The sequence below is a fragment of the Sciurus vulgaris genome, assembly GCF_902686455.1.
Source record: "Sciurus vulgaris genome assembly, chromosome: 1".
Classification (NCBI taxonomy): domain Eukaryota; kingdom Metazoa; phylum Chordata; class Mammalia; order Rodentia; family Sciuridae; genus Sciurus; species Sciurus vulgaris.
The window spans coordinates 113,105,670-113,125,104 of NC_136461.1; the positions used below are offsets into that span (position 1 = coordinate 113,105,670).

The window sequence follows — 19,435 nt, forward strand, 5'->3', positions numbered from 1 at the left end:
CTGCTGGCACTTCCTATATGGTGAAAGGTCCATGGGTACTTTAAGCTCAGTGCACGTCAAACAGAGCTCACTGTCTACCTCTTTTTCAAATCTGCTCTTTCTGTATTCCTAGGGATACCACCTGGAGCCCTAAGTCAGAAACTTGAAGTCATCCTATACAGCCCTCCTTCACAAACCTACCATATAAAATGAGTGGGAAAGTCCTGCACTTGTTATATTTGTAACTTTTCTCATCTCCGTGGTTCTAACCCGTGCAGCCCTGACTGTCTCCAGTACAGAGCCCTGCAGGGTCTCCAAACCAGTGCTCTGGCCTTCAGTCTTTCTGACCCTTTCCTGCCACCAGAGTCATCTTTATAAAAAGCAGAACTTTATATTGCTTCCCAGACATTTGAGGTTTTTGTGGGCCACAAGATGAAATTCAAGCTCCATAGAAGGGATTGTAAAGTCTCCCATGGCCTGCTCCTGCCCTACCCTCTTTCTCTTTCCTTAGACTCTTGCCTTACTAAATGCTTGGGAACTCTCCAAAGTCCCTGTGTTCTTTAATGCCACTGTGCCTTTGTTCTGACAGTTCTCTCTGCCTGGAAATTCCTCCCCTTCTCTCCCACCTGGTAAGCACCACTTAACTTTTGAGACTCAGTACAGGACCAGTGTCCTTTACAAATTGTGTTCTGTTATGGTTTAGTATAAGGTGTGCCCTCAAAAGCTCATGTGTGAGATAATGCAATAAAGTTTAGAAGTGGAATGATTCGTCATGAAAGCCTTAACCTAATCAGTGCATTAATCCACTTGAATGGGTTAACTAGGTGGTAACTGTAGGTGTGTAGAGTGTGGCTTGAGGAGATAGGTTATGGTGGGCATGCTTTTGGGGTATATATTTTCTCCCTGGTGAGCAGAGCTTTCTCTCTCTCTCTTTCTGTGTCTCTGCTTCCTGGTGTGATATCCTGAGGGATTTCCTCTTTTATACCTGTCCACCATGATATTTGACCTCATCTCAAGTCCAGAGCAATGGAGCTGGCTGATTATGGACTGAGACCTCTGAAACCTTGAGCACCAAATAAACCTTTTCTCCTCTAAAATTGTTCTTGTGAGGTCTTTTGGTCACAGCAGTGAAAAAGCAGACTAAAACATGTTCAGAGAGTAAAATGGACCTGCTTCCCTTTAGGTTTACACTGCATACCTGGTAGTAGCCAGAACAGGGATAGGAAGTGCTTGTGGGCACTCTGTGTGTGTGTATTTTGGGACCAGGATCCCTGGCTTTCAGGTATACATCTTGTGCTGGGTGCCTTACCCAGTACCTGGCACCTGGTACGTGCTCAGAAAATGTCTCCTATTGGTGCTGAGTGGTGGGGGGGAGTACATGGGAGGTCCTGGAAAGATTTTTATTTCTTGCTACAGAAGGGTCTTAGGCTGAGCATGGGGCCATGGGGCAGTGAGAGTTTATTTACTCAGAGAAAGCGCCCTCTCCTTCATCTGCCACTTGTTTCCTGGGCACCCTTCCTGCTCTAATGTGGGTCCCCAGTAGGCAGGGTCATCAGGGCTGACATAGTGACCCCTAAGGGGATGATTCTTCTTCCAGTTGCATCTGAAGGAAAACACCTGCAAGAGAAGGGTGAGCTGAATCAAGAGGGCCAGGGCAGCAGGGCAGGAGCTTTACTGAAATGCTCTGAGCATTTTGCAACAAATTACACATTTGTAGGACCTGGAACTGTCCTGCAGTACAGGTTGGGTAACATCTTAATTGGGTTTTCCCTACCTTCATTCACATCTCTAGCAGTCCCCCTGACCCTGGCCAAAAGTCAGATCCCACCTTGGGACAGGATCTTTAGCATTCTTCCTCCCTCCCATCGGTCGGGGGGAGGATGGCAGGATGGAGACAAGCTGAGGCTAAGGTCTTCTTTACCTGACGACTTGGCGTAGACTGTCTGTTGGTCTCTGCTCTGGGTGATGCAAGATATGTACATCTTCTGGTCTTCAATCTTTTCCACTTGGACATTCAGTACAGCCAGAGAGCCTATAGGGATCAAACTGGGAGAAGAGGCGGTGTAGCCCACCCCCATCCCATTACCCCTTTTTACCCCCTTCTCCTCACCCCATCCTGCCTCAAGGACTTATAAGTAGCCCTGAGCTCAGGAATGCAGTCTGGCCAGGAGCTTTACTTTATTCCAGGAGGAATGTTGGGTGTGGGCTGGGGAGGATTGTGGCTGGCAGGGCTCCCACACACCAGCGGCTGAGGATAGCCACCCTAGAGATAAAATGGACCATGACTTCAGCCAATGCCCCAGGGATTCGTACTTACTTTTTGAAGCTGATATTGAGACTTAGTGTGAACAGCCCCTCTCCAGCCAGGTAGGCAGTTTTAGAAAAGGTCTCATCCATTATGGCTGCTAGGGACCCTCCATGAGCAAACCTGGGGGTAATGTGGGGAGCATGGCTAGCGCTCAGGCTGCTGGGCAGACTGCCTCACTGGGCCTTCCCTCCATCCTACAGTGAACACCCCCTGATGCTTCTCCCTTTCCCCAGAGCACCCCCAAACATGGATCTTTACCCTCAGGCAGTCACACAGGAAAAGACACAGAGTTGCATCCCATGTGATCAAATCAGCAAAAATCAGTTCTTTTTCTCTTGTTTTGCTTCAGCATATGCTGGTAACCACTGGCACAATTATTTTAATTTACCAGGAAAAAATTGTTTTTTTCTCATAGAGTTAATGGAAAACATTTTTTTCTGATTCATTACCTAACTGCTGGCAGCAATTGCCATAACTTGGAAGGGTACATACATACAAGGAATGGGAAAACCCCTAAACTTTTTGCTTTTTGACTTAGTCTTTGAAGCATGATCTTGGGCCATGTCTAGCCTTACCAGTCATTACAGTCAGTGCTGGGCCCACACTCTTTCTTTCTCCCTCCCTCCCTCCTTTCCATTCTTCCTTCCTTCCTTCCTTCCTTTCTCCCCCCCACCCCCCATGAACCTAAGAGTGCTCTAACCTGGAGCTACATCCCCAGCCCATTTTATTTTTTATTTTGAGACAGAGTTGCCCTCACTTGCTGAGGCTGACCTGGAACTTGTGATCCTCCTATCTCAGCCTCTCAAGTTGCTGAGGTTACAGGTGTGCACCACTGTGCCTGACTTAGGCCCAAGTTTTCAATGTGACTTATGACTTATAAAGTGCCAGTAAGATGGACCTCTGAGCAGTGCTGCCCATGGAAAAGGGAGAGCCCACTTCGGCAGGGTGCTGTAAATATTTACTTTATTTCAAGTATGTAAATCCTCATTCTCACTTATGTAAGCTGACCATTCCTAAGTTATTTCATTTTTGGTTAAACTATATAAAATAGAGAGATATTCAACTTTAGAATGCAAATAACACAAGATAGATTTGAGTTCCTGATTTTGGGAAGCACAGTTGCAATTCTCCATGGACCCAAATCAGCTGTCCACATTGTATTACCATGGTTACTCTCTAGCTCCTGCCACCAGTGGGCATCCCAGGCCCTAAACCCCCTGCCTCTGCTAGGGCCATGGCATCACACCACCTGTTGGGCTTCTTGCTCCACCACTTGCTACCTCTTTTTTTTTTCTTGGTACCAGGGATTGGACCCAGAGGTGTTTTTTTGTTTTGTTTTGTTTTGTTTTTACCACTGAACCACATCCCTAGCTCTTTATTTTATATTTTAAGACTGGGTCTCACTAAGTTTCTTAGGGCTTCCCTAAGTTGCTGAGGCTGACCTTGAATTTGTGATCCCCCTATCTCAGCCTCCCAAGCCACTGGGATTACAGTGCACCTGGCTTTGTTACCTGTTTGATCTTGAGCAAGTCACTAAATCTCTCTGATTTAGTATCCATCATGAACTGTGAATTAAAATAACTTCTATCTCATTGGATTAAATGTGCAAATGTTTTCAAAACCTCATGCACACTTCCAGGAACCCCCTCTCCATCTCACAAATTGCTTGAGAGGGGTAAAAAGACTTGGTGTCAAAGACCTCCATACTTGCTCTTCCCTTCTTGTCCTTGCTGAGCAAAACAAGGACCCTTTGGCAAGTATTGATTTTGCAGAGTGGTTCTTGGCCAATAAGTAACTACTTCCCACTTCTATTGCCCAGGGATCTGGTGGACACCAATATCTTCCCTGAATTCCCCTCAATCCATTGACTGGCCTCAGTGTTGGCTGGTCTCCTCTGTCTCTTTGTCACCTCCACAAGCCCCTAAATAAAAGTCAGTCATGTATCAACCTCACTCCTGCCTGCTGGGGATTTTCTTCTTCAGAAGGGAGGGATCAGTGTCCCTGGTAGGGCTCTAAACTATTCCCCCATAGTCTCCATGCACTAGTTTGGAGAACAGTGTCCCCATGGAGGATACCTTTGGAATGGCCAAGGGGACCAAGGGCTGCAGTGTGCATCCATGACCTGAAGAGGTGCTGATATCTACTTAGCACTGTGAATTCTGCTCTACCCCAGTTGAACCCATCTCAGGCCTCAGGACCTGAAAACAGATCCTATACCCACTCCTGGCTTTCTCTGCAGGAACTCCAGCACCACCAACCACCTTCGGTGATTGTATGGAGCAGGATTAGGGATGGAGAAGGTAGACAACCATAAACTTGGTGGATGGCTCAGTGGCCTTAGACATGAGGCCCAGGGCCAGCCTGATCCATGTCCAGGCGAGTTTCTCCCTGGGTCTATTACAAGTTTGAAGGCAGCAAGGTACAGTGGAGAGACCAATGCTGTTGGAGTCACAACTCCTGGATCTGACTTTGCTGTACTACTATGGGCAAGTTACTTTACCTCTGTGGGTCTCAGTTTCTCCATGTGTAAGACATGGGGTTTCAATAAATGATGCCTGATAGCTATATTGTACTTTATTGTTCATAAGCACACACATAGGCCCATAGCCTATGTCTCTTAGTCACCCTGGAAGGTAGATGCTATTGTCATAGGTGTCAGGTAAGAAGACTAACACCCCAGAGGTCAGATTGCTTGCTTGCTGCAGCAGATTAGGACCAGAAGTCCTGGCTACTGATTCTTGATCTTGTCCTCTTTCAAGTACATAATCTCCTTCTCCAAGTGACCTCTCAGTTCCTTGATAGAAAATTCTGAGACCTTGATAAGGGGGCTCTCCCTCACCTGCTGGATGAGGATTGAAACAGATAACCAAGCATGTCTTTCTCGGCCTCAAAGGATGCCTGCCACCCCATCTCCCTACAGAGAGGTGTAGATTTCAAAGCCTGCTAGATCTATCTGATGAGCCAAGCTTACGAGGCACCCACTCTGGCCCTGCCTGTGGCCTTACCCAGGAGCCCCCTCCAGGTAGGGGCCTGGTTGGAAAAGACAGACTGACTTCTTCTTGAATGGGTGGAAAAAGATGACATACTCGTAGCCTTGTCCTTCCACTTGGATGCACCTGGTGAAGATGCGCCAGTCATTTTTATCTGGGGAGAGATGGGCAATGTCACAGTTGGAAAAGGAGGGGCAAGGGAGGGTGTTGGGGGGTATGGGGTCTACCAGTCAGGATGTAGAATCATGGGTTAAGCCATGCCTCTGGTACAAGGTCAAGGAGAGAGAACCTTGCTGGGTGTGGTGGTGCATGTCTGTAAGCCTGGTTACTCTGGAGCCCGAGGCAGGAGAATTGCAAGTTCAAGGCTGACCTGGGTAACTTAGTGAGACCCTGCCTCAAAATATAAAATGAAAAGGGCTGGAGATATAGCTCAGAGGTAATTCAATCTCCAGTGCTGGAAATTAAATAAATAAATAAATAAATAAATAAATAAATAAATAAATAAATAAATAAATAAATAAATAAATAAATAGCAGAGATAGTCCCTGTCTTCAGAGAGCCTATGTCTGGGAGAACAAACACTCAGGAAGTTTCCTTGTTGAGGGTAAAGACAGGGTCCAGGACAGGTTAAGACTTGAAAAGACTGTAAGCATTGGAAGCTTAAAATATAATCATTCATGTAATTCACCTAAAATTAAAAATAAAAAAAACCCTATAATTAAAAATGACCAAACGAGGGGCTGGAGTTGTAGCTCAGCAGTAGAGTGCTTGCCTAGCATGTGTAATTCAATTCTTGGCATCACATAAAAATAAATAAAACAAAGGCACTGTGTCAATCTACAACTAAAAATACATATTAAAAAATAGCCATACTAAAAATATTATAAAAAACTATAACCATACTAAATGGTAAAATAAGTACAGAAAAGTTCACCAAAGTTCAGATTGTTCTCCCCAAGACAATGATTGCATCCTTTTTTGGAAATATCAAATTCTTAAAAAGAAATTATTTTAGTGCCTCTGATTTTTTGTATGTTTTCGTGGTGTGGGGATTAAACCCAGAGACTTGAGCATGCTAGGCAAGCACTCTACCACTAAGCTACATCCCCAGCCCAGAGTCCCTGCTTGTGCCATAAGCCCAAGAGTCATCTGCCAACTGTGTCACCCATTTATCACTGGGTCGGAGCCATGTATACAAATGAGAAGTATAAGAAAACACAGACAGACACACAGACATGCAAGGATGAAGGTGGCAGCTCCATTGATCAGAGCTGGGCCCAGCTGAGTGGGGATGGTGTGCTGAGGTCTGCAGTTGGGGAAGGGTGTTCAGTGGACTTTATGGATTTGGGGAGGAGAGCTTGGGATAGGGCTTGACTGTGAGGGAAGAACCACTAGTGAGAAGTCAGGAAGGGAGAGAAACTGAGCTGGCAATTCTCTAGTGGGGACACCACAGGTGACTGGGAGAGTGAGCCAGAGGCCCGAAAGAACACCCTTCTCATCTACCTGCCGGGGACTGCAGCAGAGGGTGTGGTTAGCTGGCAGAAAGAAGGGACTTGTGAATTTCCTTCCCAAGAGTCTTTGTACACAGGGAAAGGGAGCTGGTTGAATCTAACTGGGTCCCATTTGGGTTGGTGTGGGGGTATACTCATGGACCCTCCTGGGCCTGGCCTTACCTGAGGTAACTACCAACCCGAATGGGAGCTTTAGCCCTTGAATGTGGTCTCTGTTGGACTTGAAGGAGGGTAGTTTGACCCAGCCGTTCGATTTGGTCTTCTCCAGAAATTCTTGGTACAAGCTCAGCATGTCTGGACACCAGCTGGCATTGGGAAGGGCATAATCCTTCAAGTCCGTCTGTTCTGGACAAAATCTCGAGACCTGGGCAGGGAAAGAGATGATGAATGAGATGATGTCCTGGAGGATGGGGCATGCTGCTTGGGCTGCAGGACTTTCACGTAATCTGATCCTGGTTTGGGGGCTTTTCAAGCTGGAATGTGGAAAAGGGCTCATCTTTCTTGCACAGGGTTTGGGCACCTCAGTGAGTGACTGGGCAAGGGATGCTACAGAGGAAAACAAGGGAGATAAAGGAATCGGGCTACAATTTATAGGTAGGTGCTGTCGTTATGAAGGCACACACTCATAAACCCAGCGATTTGGGAGGTTGAGGCAGGACGATCACAAGTTCAAGGTCAGCCTTAGCAACTTAGTGAGGCTCAAAGCAACTTAGTGAGTCTCTGTCTCAAAATAAAAATAAATAAATAAAAAAGGGTTGGGGATGTGGCTCAGTTGTAAAGCACCCCTGGGTTCAATCCCTGGCACCAAAATAAATAAATAAATAAATAAATAAATAAATAAATAAATAAATAAATAAAATAAAATTATAACCATGGTTCTCAGTGGCAGTACATTACACTTGTTCCAGAACCTGTGAATAGTTCTTTGCAGTTGAGAACTGTCAGTATTTGCCCCACTGTATAGAAGGGGGAACTGAGGAAATATGATTAAGGTTGCTTATGGGAGTGAGAGCTGACAGTTGGACATACACTGTCTACTGTAGGGAGTGAGATCACCATTGGTGAGGGGACGCTTTTATAGACCCTTTCCCTCTGGGGCTGCTCCAGCTCTGTTCAGAGTTCTGGGCATGCCTAGGCAGAACAGCTCCTTTGAAACATGTACTGAAACCCAAAGAGGTGTGGTACCATGACTGGGGCAGGGGCAGGGTGTCCATCTGTGGGACAGGAGGTATCCCTGGTAATGTCATTTGCTCATGTGCCAATCACAAATGTGGGAAGTAAGGCAGTTACTTGCCAAGATCTCAGTCAGGGCAAGTTGAGGATACCCCAACTTAGCTGAAACAGTCTGAGCCCCATAGAAGAACAGTGATTCATTAATGACCAAATAGGATTCAGACCAGGATGCAAATGTCCTGGTGGATTTAGTTTGGATTATGGGCTACATGGTATCCCAGAACACCTTCCCTTTGCCAAAACAAAAAGTGCCCCAAACACTGCCCATCAGCCCTGGCTGCAAGCCAGTAAAAGGAAATTTGGGGTGCTCCTTAAGCCCTAGGCTCTGGGGAGAAAGGCTGCCCATTTAACTGAGCTGGGAACTCACCAGGGAGTTGGTGGAGGATCCAAATGCTGAGGCAGAGCCAAGTTTGGGCAGGACACAGGGGGTCCTGAGTAGGGCTTTGTGGTGTCCAAGTCTAGCTGCCACCTGGAAGCTTCTCCTCATCATGACTGAGAGCCAGGATCTGGACCCCTCTTGAACCAGGGATGCAGCTGGCTTTGAGTAGGTTGCAACTTAGTAAGCACTGCCCAGTTGCACTTGGGCCACCTCCCACTAGCTTCTTTCTATCACAAGCTTCTTTCAGCAGCAAGCTAAAAAAAAAAAAAAAAAAAAAAAGAGTGGGCAAGGCTGGGCTGGGCTGATTGCAACAACATGCAGGTGCTTGGGGCCTTTAACTGATCCAGAGTCCCGCCCAATGCTTGGGGAGGAGTAGATGATGCAGCTTCAGCTTGAAAGAGCAGGAGGACTGGCTTGGGTTCAAAACAAAAATTTGTTAAAGGAGTAAAATATACATAAGCAAGCAGTATGGAGTACATGAAACCTTGGAGAGCTGCCCTGCATTTCTAGAGGAAAAGCTAAGAAAATTTCCAGGCAGATGAGGGTGGTCTATGCCTTGACTGAAGGGTATTGATGGAGTGTTTGTAGCATGTATTCTGCAATAAGACTGAATGATCTGGAATGATTTGGGGACTCAAAAACCAACTCATAGCCCTTAGACATTCTCTTCTTATATTCCAGACAAGCGTTAACAGGGAAGTATCCCTAGCACAGGACAGGAGTTGGGGATATGTATATATGAGGGAGGGACATGAGAGGACAGAAAGTCATTTGGGAGGAAGCAACCTTTGAAGGGAACGCTCATACTTTGGGAGCCTCAGGGAGGGGTGAGGAAACAGAGCTGGGAGTGAGGTGGGGGCAGGCAGTGGAGGCTTTTTTGGAGAAAAACCTGGGAGCTTTGAATGAGTAAGTAGAGAGAAGTGCTCAGTCTATGTCTGCAAGGTTGTGGGCATTTTTAAATGGTATTGCTTCTTGTATTGAATTAAAACTGTTAATTTTCAATTAAAAGTCCCAATTTTTAATTTACTAAAATGAAGTGTGTTCTGAAGATCAGAACTTGGGGCTGGGGATATAGCTCAGTTGATAGAGTGCTTGCCTCGAAAGCACAAGGCCTTGGGTTCAATCCCCAGGACTGCAAAATAAATAAATAAATAAAAATAAAAAAATAAAAAAGATCAGAACTGCACAAAGGTAGAATTGTTAGGCAGAAGTTAGACATAAGAGGCAAGCCAGGGAAAGCATGTGACAACCTGTTATTTTCAGGGTTGAGGAATATTGCCCAAGACTCCTCTTCAGATAAGAGGAAGACATCCGGGTGCAGTGGCAACTACTGTACTCCCAGCAGCTTGGGAGTCTGAGGCAGGAGGATCGCAGGTTCAAAGACAGCCTCAAAAACTTAGCAGGCCTTGTCTCAGAATAAAATATAAAAAAGGGCCAGGGTTGTGGTTAAGTGCCCCTGGTTTCCATCCCTGGTACCAAAAAAAAAAAAAAAGGAAGACAGGTGCCCTGATCAGAGACTGACCAGAGAACCAAGAACCCAATAGCTATAAAAACACCTTCCAGTTTAAAACCAGTTGGCATGGGCCAAGATCAAAAGTTGCCTTTAGGTCCTTAGCATGTCATTTTAATCTTATTGTAATTGCAAATTTACCCCCACCCCATGGATTTCTCTTAGGTACTTTTGGGTAAAAACATGCAGAGTAGGATTTAGAAGTCTAATGCACTCCAACTGTCAATCTAGAGCTAGGAGTTGGTGCTTGGAAATAGTTCTCCAAAAGAACGTTCCCTTAGCTCCTATAAAACTAAAAAAACTAAAGAAATGTACTGTTGAGCCAGGCACTGTGGTGCACACTTGTAATCCCACTGACTTGGGAGGCTGAGGCCAGAGACCAACCTCAGCAATTTAGCCAGGCCCTAGGGACTTACTGAGACCCTGTCTTAAAATAAAACATAAATGGGGCTGGGGATATAGCTCAGTTGGTAGAGTGCTTGCCTCGTAAGCACAATGCCCTGGGTTCAAATCCTGAGCACCGAAAAAAAGAAAAAAAAACAAAAACAAAAAAAAAAAAAAAAAAAAAAAAAAAAAAAAACACCATAAACAAAAAGGCTAGGAATGTGACTCAGTGGTTAAGCACCCTGGATTCAATCCTGGGTACCAAAAAAGAAAAGAAAGAAGTGTATTGTTGACATCTTTTGTGAGACTATATACCTACCTTAGTCAATAAACTTTGCTATACTTTTGCTCCAGTTCTTTTCTTTTAAATATGTTTTTTTAGTTGTGGATGGACACAATACCTTTATTTATCTTTATGTGGTGCTGAGGATCAAACCCAGTGCCTCACCCATGCTAGGTGAGCGCTCTACCACTGAGTCACAACCCCAGCCCCTTCAGTTCATTCTTGCTTGAAATCTTTTTTTCATGAGAATGCCAGAGCTGAGGAACACAACTGAATTTCCAGTAATGGAATGATGATGATGATGATAAGATGATGGTGATAGTATTATTATGATATTTTGGCAGACTCTCAAAGATCAAATTGACTTAATATGGAAAGTTAAAAGATTTGTCTTATTAGTGAACCAGGCCCATGATGCCTGCTGCACTGTATGCCAATCACTGAGACAACTCAGTTTTGCAAAGAGTTTTATTTACAAGGTAGCTGAGCTTGGAGGTGGAGATCCAAGTCCCAAATCCAATGCCCAGAGGACAACATTAAGAGGTACTGATGTGATAAAGAAGCAGGGTGATTTAAGGCATGGGAAAAAGTGATTGGCTTAATCAGTGGCATGTTCATAGTTCATGGAATGGTGGTGTTAACATGGTCTGAGAGTGGGGTTGTCTACCTCCTGAGGTCAAAAGATCACTTATCAGACAGGCCCAAGTGAAGAGTCAGTACTTTTGACAAAAATGACCTTCAAGTCCCTGAAAAGGAACCTGGGCAACCATTATCATCATCGTATCCCACACATCTGAGGTACTATCTACAGTAAAGTTAGTGGGAGACTAACAGTGCATAGCTTGACTCCGTGACCTCCAGTCAACTAAGGGGGAGCATGAGGGCTCAAAATCAGAGAAGTAAAACAGTACAAAGTGTTGTTCAGTGTAAATGAGACTGGGCCAGCTGTGCTTATAGGCTGATAGTTATCAAAGTTAGGATTCTGTCCTCCCCTGTGGAGTCTTAGAGACTGAGATCTTATTCTTTTGATGGTAACATTCCTGAGAGTAGCTCTCAGGTCCTTGAGAGATACTTCTGAGTCACAAAAGATACATATTTGCAATTGTATCTTCTTTTGTACCTTCATTTGTAATTTTGTAATTGGACTATCCTTTGGTAAATGCATAGCAGATGCTTTGTGGATTATGGAGCAAGTGCTCCATTTTAGTCTCACCCTCTTTGTATTTCTCTACCCTAGAATAGGAACATGAACAGAACATGAATAGATTATGAACATTTTCCCTCAAGTGCTACAAAGGTTTGAATTCCTCAAGGACTGGAGGAACCAGTTTTTTGGCTGAGTCAGGCTCTGGGTCTAAGCAAAGATTTTTTTTTAATGCAACATATAAACTTTATTTAACAAAAGTAACAGGTAATGTCCAACAGGAGCTTATATTAAGAGAAAAACTAACTAGAAGAAATTTTATCTTAAACACCTCACAATAACCTACTTGCAGTTGCATTTAACTGAGCTCTGTTGCTATGAAGAATACAGCTCATGCACAGGTATGGATGAATGATTTGTACATTTTTCAAGTATTCACTGAATACTGCCTTATATATACATATACATTAAATTTGCGAAAGATTTAATTGATGATCCCGGATATACTTCATTTTTGTTGCTCTTTTGGAAGAGGTCATCTAAAGAGAAGAATATGTGGTTCTGGCTCATGAATCACTTAATGAATCCAGCCTAGACTCTGTTGGACACCAAGTCTCCTCAATTCCTCTTCAGATATTAGATGAGTTTTAGGTAGTTGTTTAAAAAGTACTCTTGGTAACATGACATGCCAGCACTCATAGTGCTTGTCAAAGCACTTATCTGAGTAGTAGATCTGCTTGTGGGCCATACTGCGGGCACACAACGGGGCGGAAACCGAAGACTGCAAGAACAAGCCAAGCAGAATGCAAGTCCATTTCAAGCCAGGGCTACAACTCAACTCAAACTCAACGACTGCAGGCCCAATGCTCTGGATTTGAATCCTCAAATATATTTTAATTAGTTGCTTACATTTAAAAACAGGAAGTTTCACAAAACCAAAGGTCAAGCCTCTTTCCAGGTAAATGAAAAGATTTGGCAACAGTGTATCTTCTGCAACAGTTGGCTGGAGATGATACCTGTGTCTTGGCCTTGCCCCAGCCTCCCCAGGTGCTGGGTGTTCCTTGTTCCCCTTGCTTGCCTCTTTGTTTGGTTCTTGGTTTGGGAAACAGGACTTAAACAGAACACAGGAGAGAAAAGATGCATCTTAGAAAGAGCAGATGGAGCAGGGCCCAGTGGCACACACCAGTAATCCCAGCAATTTGGGAGGCTGAGGCAGAAGGATTATAAATTATAGGTCAACCTCAGCAACTTAGTGAGATCCTGTCTCAAAATAAAAAGGACTGGAGATGTAGCTCAGTGGTAAAGCACCCCTGGCTTCAATCACTAGTACAAACAACAACAACAACAACAACAAGAAAAATCAAAAAAGGTGGATGGACTGACGAGAATTTGGAGACTTGGAGGCAAGGGGAAGAAGCCGTGGCTCCTTAGCTGCCCCTTAAGGTCTGGAGCTGACCCCAGCAAAGTGGCCTAAAGAGAAAGGGCTGTCTTTCCACAAAGAGCCCAGCAAGTGGACCTGGGGAAGGAAGTCACTGTCTTATGGCTCGAAAGCCACTCAGGAGCTGTCTATCACCAGGCTGGCAGGTTTTCCTGCAGGTTGTATACTCCAATGGAATCTGAATCTCCTGTTGCTGAAGGAGGGTAGTAACACCCTCCCACTTCAGTTTCACAGTTGTTGGTTAAATCAACTTTCAGGTATTTACATTATCATGTAACTTTTGTTCTCAGTCTTGCTACATGGTATGGCTATATTCCCTTTCTTGCATAGTTTTTACCTTCCTTGAGTTGATAATCACCAAGTTTCAGCCAGCAATGTGGTCCAGAGGAATGCAGGGAAACTGAAGGAGCTGATAAGCAGTTGAGGCAACCAATCCTCATTTCCCAGTTGAAAGGGAAGAGCATCCAGCAGGGAGAAAATAAATGAGGCTCTGCTGATGTCTGTGACATTGAAGAGCAGATTTAGTGGGATAGAGAGCATGACAGAGAAGTGGCTTTGAATTAGGAGGCTGGAAGAGAATGGAGAGGTTACCTTGTCTAAAGTAATCTAGGAAGAGAAAGACTAGGATATTATAAAGAAATCACTCCTTTCCCACCTTCCAATTCTTTTTTTGCCCCCTTCACTATTCCACACTTTATGGATTCTTTCTGTAAAACGAAGCTCTTCTGAGATGTGGATTGAGAGGTCAATTATCCAGCAAGGTGGAGGGGCAATTAGCTGATGCCTTCAGTGAGTTTTATTAGGCTACAGAACTTGGGTTCTAGGATGCAGAGTTGTAGAAACAATTAATGGACTCAGAAAGAATTTCAGCACAGATGAGGTTTTCAGCACACACTTCGGCTAGAGTCAGAGGAGACAGCATACGGGGGACAGAAATCCCAGGCTGAGTCCAGAAAAGTACAAAGAGGAATAACTTTCATGGCATCTATGTGTAGGCAGGAACCTGGCCTCTTGATGTCACTCCATGGGAGGTGGGACCTCAGTTGTGCCTGCTCTCTTCATCATGTTTCTTCACGTGTCTTGTGTCTCATTACTATCTTAAGCCTCAACCTGAAGGTGTGTATTTTGCTATGATAATAAGGGAAATGAAACTGTGGGTTACTTCAGTGACCATTCTCCCCAGGCATTTCCCCCTCACCACTAGGGATTTACTCTTATCATCTGGGAAAGTCTCTGATATTATTTTCAGCATAGTGCAGACCTTGCTTTGTCGGGCCTGAGCTGGCCTCTCTGCTGACCACATAGTTTCAGGAGGCTGAGTTGACTCTCCCAGCCTCCTGTCTCCTGGTATGTTATCTCACTCCCATATCCTTGAGGACTGGTGCACTTTTAACTCCTAATTATCTCGTATGGCTGTTAACCCCACAGGACTGAAAGCTAGGAGGGCTCTTAATTCCTTTGAGAGGTGTTCATCCCTTAATCCTAAAGGGCACTCCTTTTCATGCATTGATAGCAACATGAGCTTTGGCCCCTGCCCTTTTCCATCTGTAAGAATTTAACTCAGGGAAAGCAAAGAAAACTCAGCTCACAGAAAAGAAAGCCTCTGCTCAGACCTGGGCTCCTTGGAGAAGCAATTAAAAATAGAGTCAGTGATGTGGTAGTGTCAGATTCTGACTGAGTTTGTTGTTCTGCCTGGTTCATTTCTAGTTGGAAGTGCAAGGGTGAATGTTAAATTTGGGGGCTTCTCTTGATGAAATATGACCTGTACCCAGAAGCACATCCTGGGCCTAATGTTACTGGTGGTTCATAGAAGATTCAGCAGTGGTGTTCTGGGACATGTTTGACAATCTGCTGCAGGGTGGGGGATAAGGTGGTGGTGATGGTGATGGTTGTGGTGGGCCCTGATTTGTAGTATTTGCCAATTTCTGTGGTGTAAATGTTCCCACCATGGTAACTTGATTTCAAGTTAGCAATATGAAGTCAGTGACCTTGGCTGTGAAGTTGGGAAGTGATGTGCATAATCAGCTCTTGTGAGTCTGTGGGGTCTGGTTCAGCATGCTGCTGCAGTAGGGACTTCTTTGACTTGTAGTGAAGCAACAGGATTAATGAAGGCCTCATCCCAGATCTAAACTGACTCTCACTTCTGTATGTTTTGGAGTTCTGTCTCCTGAGGAGGCTGACTATGGAGTGTACTTACTGTCCCCAATCTGTCCTCCTTGCTGTCCCTCAAACAAATTCATAGGACTTTTTTGTTTTGTTTTGTTTTGTTTTGTCTAAAGATATTTAATCACTAAAGAAAATTATTAACATTCCCAGATATATCTGAGAAAGTCCTCCTCATTTTGGTTGGCCCTGGACGCCCCTCCAGATTGGGACAGATGGCAGTGGTCTTTTCATGTAGACTGACTCCCTGCTGTAATATGGAATTTTCAGAACTTTGGAGTGGTTTTTTCTAGGCTAATCCCTAAATGACTTTTGTGGATAAAGAATGAACTTCCTAGATGCCATTGCTAAACTCAAATCCCCTCCTGAATATGTGACCCTGTAGGCTCAGCATGAACCATTTCTGGAGGTCTCCTAGATGGTGCTGTCACTGTCAGTCCAGGGTTGATACCCAGACTCCTGCCAAGGCCTGTCTTGTCTTCAGGGGAGGATTTTTTTTTTTTTTTTTTTTTTCCTTTTCTCCTCTCACTCTCTTTCTTTTTTTGGAGGCAGGGGAATAAGGTCTCACCTTCTTACCCCAGCTGACTTTGAACTCTGGATCCTCCTTTCTCAGCCTCCCAAGTAGCTGGGATAACAGGTATGCCCCATTGTGAACAGCTCTTGGGAAGCTTAGTTACTTGGTTGGTTTTTGAACTAAGGATTTGAGGCCAGCTGGGCAGGAGCAGATCTGCATAATAAAGCTGGTGGGCAAATCCAAGGGCACTGAGAACAGGCCACTCTGGATCACACCCTTCAGAAGTTGCAATGATGGAATGCAGGCCCAGTTGCCAGCTCTTCTAATATTTCAAGAAAAGGCAGCATAAATTCAGACTTTTATATGAAACCTTGTAACCTTTAGATGTTGCAACTAATTTATAAAAATATTGCAAGTCTCTGATTGGGTCTTGTTTTGTGGGCTGATGATCATGTCACCTGCTACTAAATTTATTCCTGGGCCCTTTCCCTTACAACACCCTCCCAGGAATCTGCTGTGTATCTGCCCCAGATCTTATCTCTCTGACACTCCCAAATTAGCTGTCTTTTTCTGATTCCCTTTGGGAGGGACCTTCCCAAGACTCATTCTACACCCTGGTTGCCCACAGTAGGCCTTTTGGAAAGGAAAATAATTGTTATATTTTGAAATGGATAAATGAGTCAGTAGGCTTTATGTTGTCTCTGGGTTTTGTTCCATCTTGTTTCTGAGGTTTTTGGTCTTTGTTGTGGATGGGAAGTATTAATGGGAAGCTGATGGAAGGGCAGAAACCCAGCCTCAGACAATCCAGCATGGCTGGAGACCAGCCAAGATCAGGGAAAAGATTGTTTTGGCAACATGTGGAGCACAGGATAGCAGCTGGAAGAAATGGTTTCTGAATGCTGAATGTTCTGCCCTAGGGCACCCTGGGCTGGGTAAGGAATGACCCAGGGTTGTGGTAGAGGAGACTGTGCCTAGGGTGCTGTGGGGGTAGCTGAGAAGCAGGTGCTGGCTCCAGGAGGCAGCAGCTGGTGTGGTCACAGAGCAGGGGAAGAGGATCTCAGCAGAGCATAGGCAGGAAACCTGAAGCCCTTCCCCACGTGTAGCTGAAACTGAATTCTCATCAGTGAAAGGCTAAGAGACAGAGAGGCAGCCCTCTAAGCTCAAAAAGCTGTAATGACAGTGTGTGTGAGTGTGAGTGTGTGTGTGTGTGTGTGTGTGTGTGTGTGTGCACGCGCACATGCATTGAGGGGAATCCTCAGGGTGGGGCTTGTAGGTCTGGGGCAGCCCTGATCCTGAAATCCCTTTTTTCTTAAACCCTGACAGTAACTTAAGAGGTAATACCTTCAACCAATGAGATAGCCACATAGTACCATTGGCACGTCTGCTTTACCAGTTTGGGCTATAAAGTAAGATTATATTCCTTTAAAAAAGTATACTAAGTGACTGATCCCCCCACCATGATATCCTGAGCCCTTTTTCCTCTACACTCTGAAACTGGGATGTCACTGTTGAACCAGTTCAGAGGTTAAGCTCCCAAGCTTCCAAATATAGATGACAGTGACTTCACCAGCTGCTGCTAGGTGCCTAGGATCCTAGCCATTTTTCTAACAGTCATGGGCATCCTAGGGGCGAGTGTGTGTCCACTCAGGATAATCATTGTCCCAGCTGAGAGTCACAGCAAGGGCTGGGGTGGGGTGAAGCCCTCAGACCTCCTTTTAGTAGGAGACCTCCCTTTCATTTCAGAGTTATTTCATCTTTCACAGTTCCCAGAGCTCAGAAAAACTCAAGCTGGAATGATTAGGGAGTCCAGGAGTGCTGGACTCTGGGACTCTGTCCTGGATGCTATAGATGAAGATGGTAGAAACCCATTGGGAAGTCTCTTCCTTCATTTGGTGATGGCTCCTGGCCTTCATCAAGGTAGAGAAGCCTCAAGCTTGGGAGCTATGGCTTCCTTGGAGGGAGGGCAGTTCTCCGTGATTGGACACTGAACACATGGCGTTGCTACTGTGCCTCGGTGTCCCCATCAGCAAAGAATAATGTTGTAGCTCCTCTGGTGTAGAGTTCCTTGGGGCCAGGGCATCAGAGAAAGTCTTGCTTCCTCCACAGCACTGTCAGTCTAAGCTGGCCTGATGTGGTCTTTACTCCCTGCCTCACCTTCAGCAACTGAGGCTCCAGGGTTACCTGGCTCTGTCAGTACATGCACAGGCACATGCACACACTTAAAAACACATCATGCATGCCAATGTACACATACAAACTTAATACACACATGCACATGCACTCATATACCCCCACAGAGACACACTCACACATACACAGATGTGTAATACACACTCAGAAATATACACACGCACAAGACACATAAATAGGTACACAGACATACATGCAAATACATATATATGTATATATACACACAATATACTCATAAGTGCACATAAGCCCTCCTAATCACATAAAAATACATGCACATATATGTACACGCATTACGTACATAAAACAAATCACATTCATTTACATACCAGCAAGCACATTCACATATATAAACACCTATAGCTGGTGTGGTAGTGGCACACAGCTGTAATTCCAGCAGCTCAGGAGGCTGAGGTAGGAGGATGGCAAGTTCAAAGACAGCCTCAGTAACTTAGCGAGGACCTGTGTCAAAAAATAAATATATATATATATATATATTAATTTATTTTTATTGTAAACAAATGGGATACATGTTGTTTCAGTTTGTACATGGAGTAACAGCATACCATTTGCATATTCATATATTTACATAGAGTAATGATGTTTGATTCATTCTGTTATATTTTCTTTCCCCCTATCCCTCCCACCTCTCTTTTCGCTCTATACAGTCCCTCCTTCCTCCATTCTTGTCCCCCTCCCACCCCCCATTAAGTGTCATCATCCACTTATCAGTGAGATCATTCCTCTTTTGGATTTTTGAGATTGGCTTATCTCACTTAACATGATATTCTCCAATTTCATCCAGTTGCCTGCAAATGCCATAATTTTATTATTCTTTATAGCTGAGTAATATTCCATTGTATATATATACCACAGTTTCTTTATCCATTCATCAATTGAAGGGCATCTAGGTTGGTTCCATAGTCTGGCTATTGTGAATTGAGCCACTATGAACATTGATGTGGCTGTATCTCTGTAGTATGCTGATTTTAAGTCCTTTGGGTATAGGCGAGGAGTGGGATAGCTGGGTCAAATGGTAGGTCCATTCCAAGTTTTCTAAGGAATCTCCACACTGCTTTCCAGAGTGGCTGCACTAATTTGCAGTCCCACCAGCAATGTATGAGTGTACCTTTTCCCCCACATCCTCTCCAACACCTATTGTTGCTTGTATTCTTGATAATCGCCATTCTAATTGGGGTGAGATGGAATCTTAGTGTAGTTTTGATTTGCATTTCTCTTATTACTAAAGATGATGAACATTTTTTCATATATCTGTTGATTGCTTGTACATCTTCTGCAAAGTGTCTGTTCATTTCCTTAGCCCATTTGTTGATTGGGTTATTTGTATTCTTGGTGTAGAGTTTTTTGAGTTCTTTATAGATTCTGGAAATTAGTGCTCTATCTGAAGT

The 19,435-nt window shown here is 44.5% G+C and overlaps 1 protein-coding gene and 1 pseudogene across 2 annotated transcripts; both read right to left on the minus strand.

The window, feature by feature from the left end:
- Window positions 1-1,375: 1,375 nt before the first annotated feature.
- Window positions 1,376-8,644, minus strand: THEM5 (thioesterase superfamily member 5). The gene is made up of 6 exons (XM_079138804.1): window positions 8,389-8,644; window positions 6,951-7,152; window positions 5,293-5,431; window positions 2,297-2,407; window positions 1,901-2,025; window positions 1,376-1,596 (listed from the first exon to the last, which is right to left on the minus strand). The coding sequence occupies exons 1-6, from the start codon at window positions 8,509-8,511 to the stop codon at window positions 1,553-1,555; spliced, it is 744 nt and encodes a 247-aa protein (XP_078994930.1). The 5' UTR covers window positions 8,512-8,644; the 3' UTR covers window positions 1,376-1,552.
- A 3,428-nt stretch (window positions 8,645-12,072) lies between these two features.
- Window positions 12,073-12,495, minus strand: LOC306638468 (cyclin-dependent kinases regulatory subunit 2-like; annotated as a pseudogene). Its single transcript has one exon. The product of its transcript is annotated as a cyclin-dependent kinases regulatory subunit 2-like (transcript).
- Between the last annotated feature and the right edge of the window lie 6,940 nt (window positions 12,496-19,435).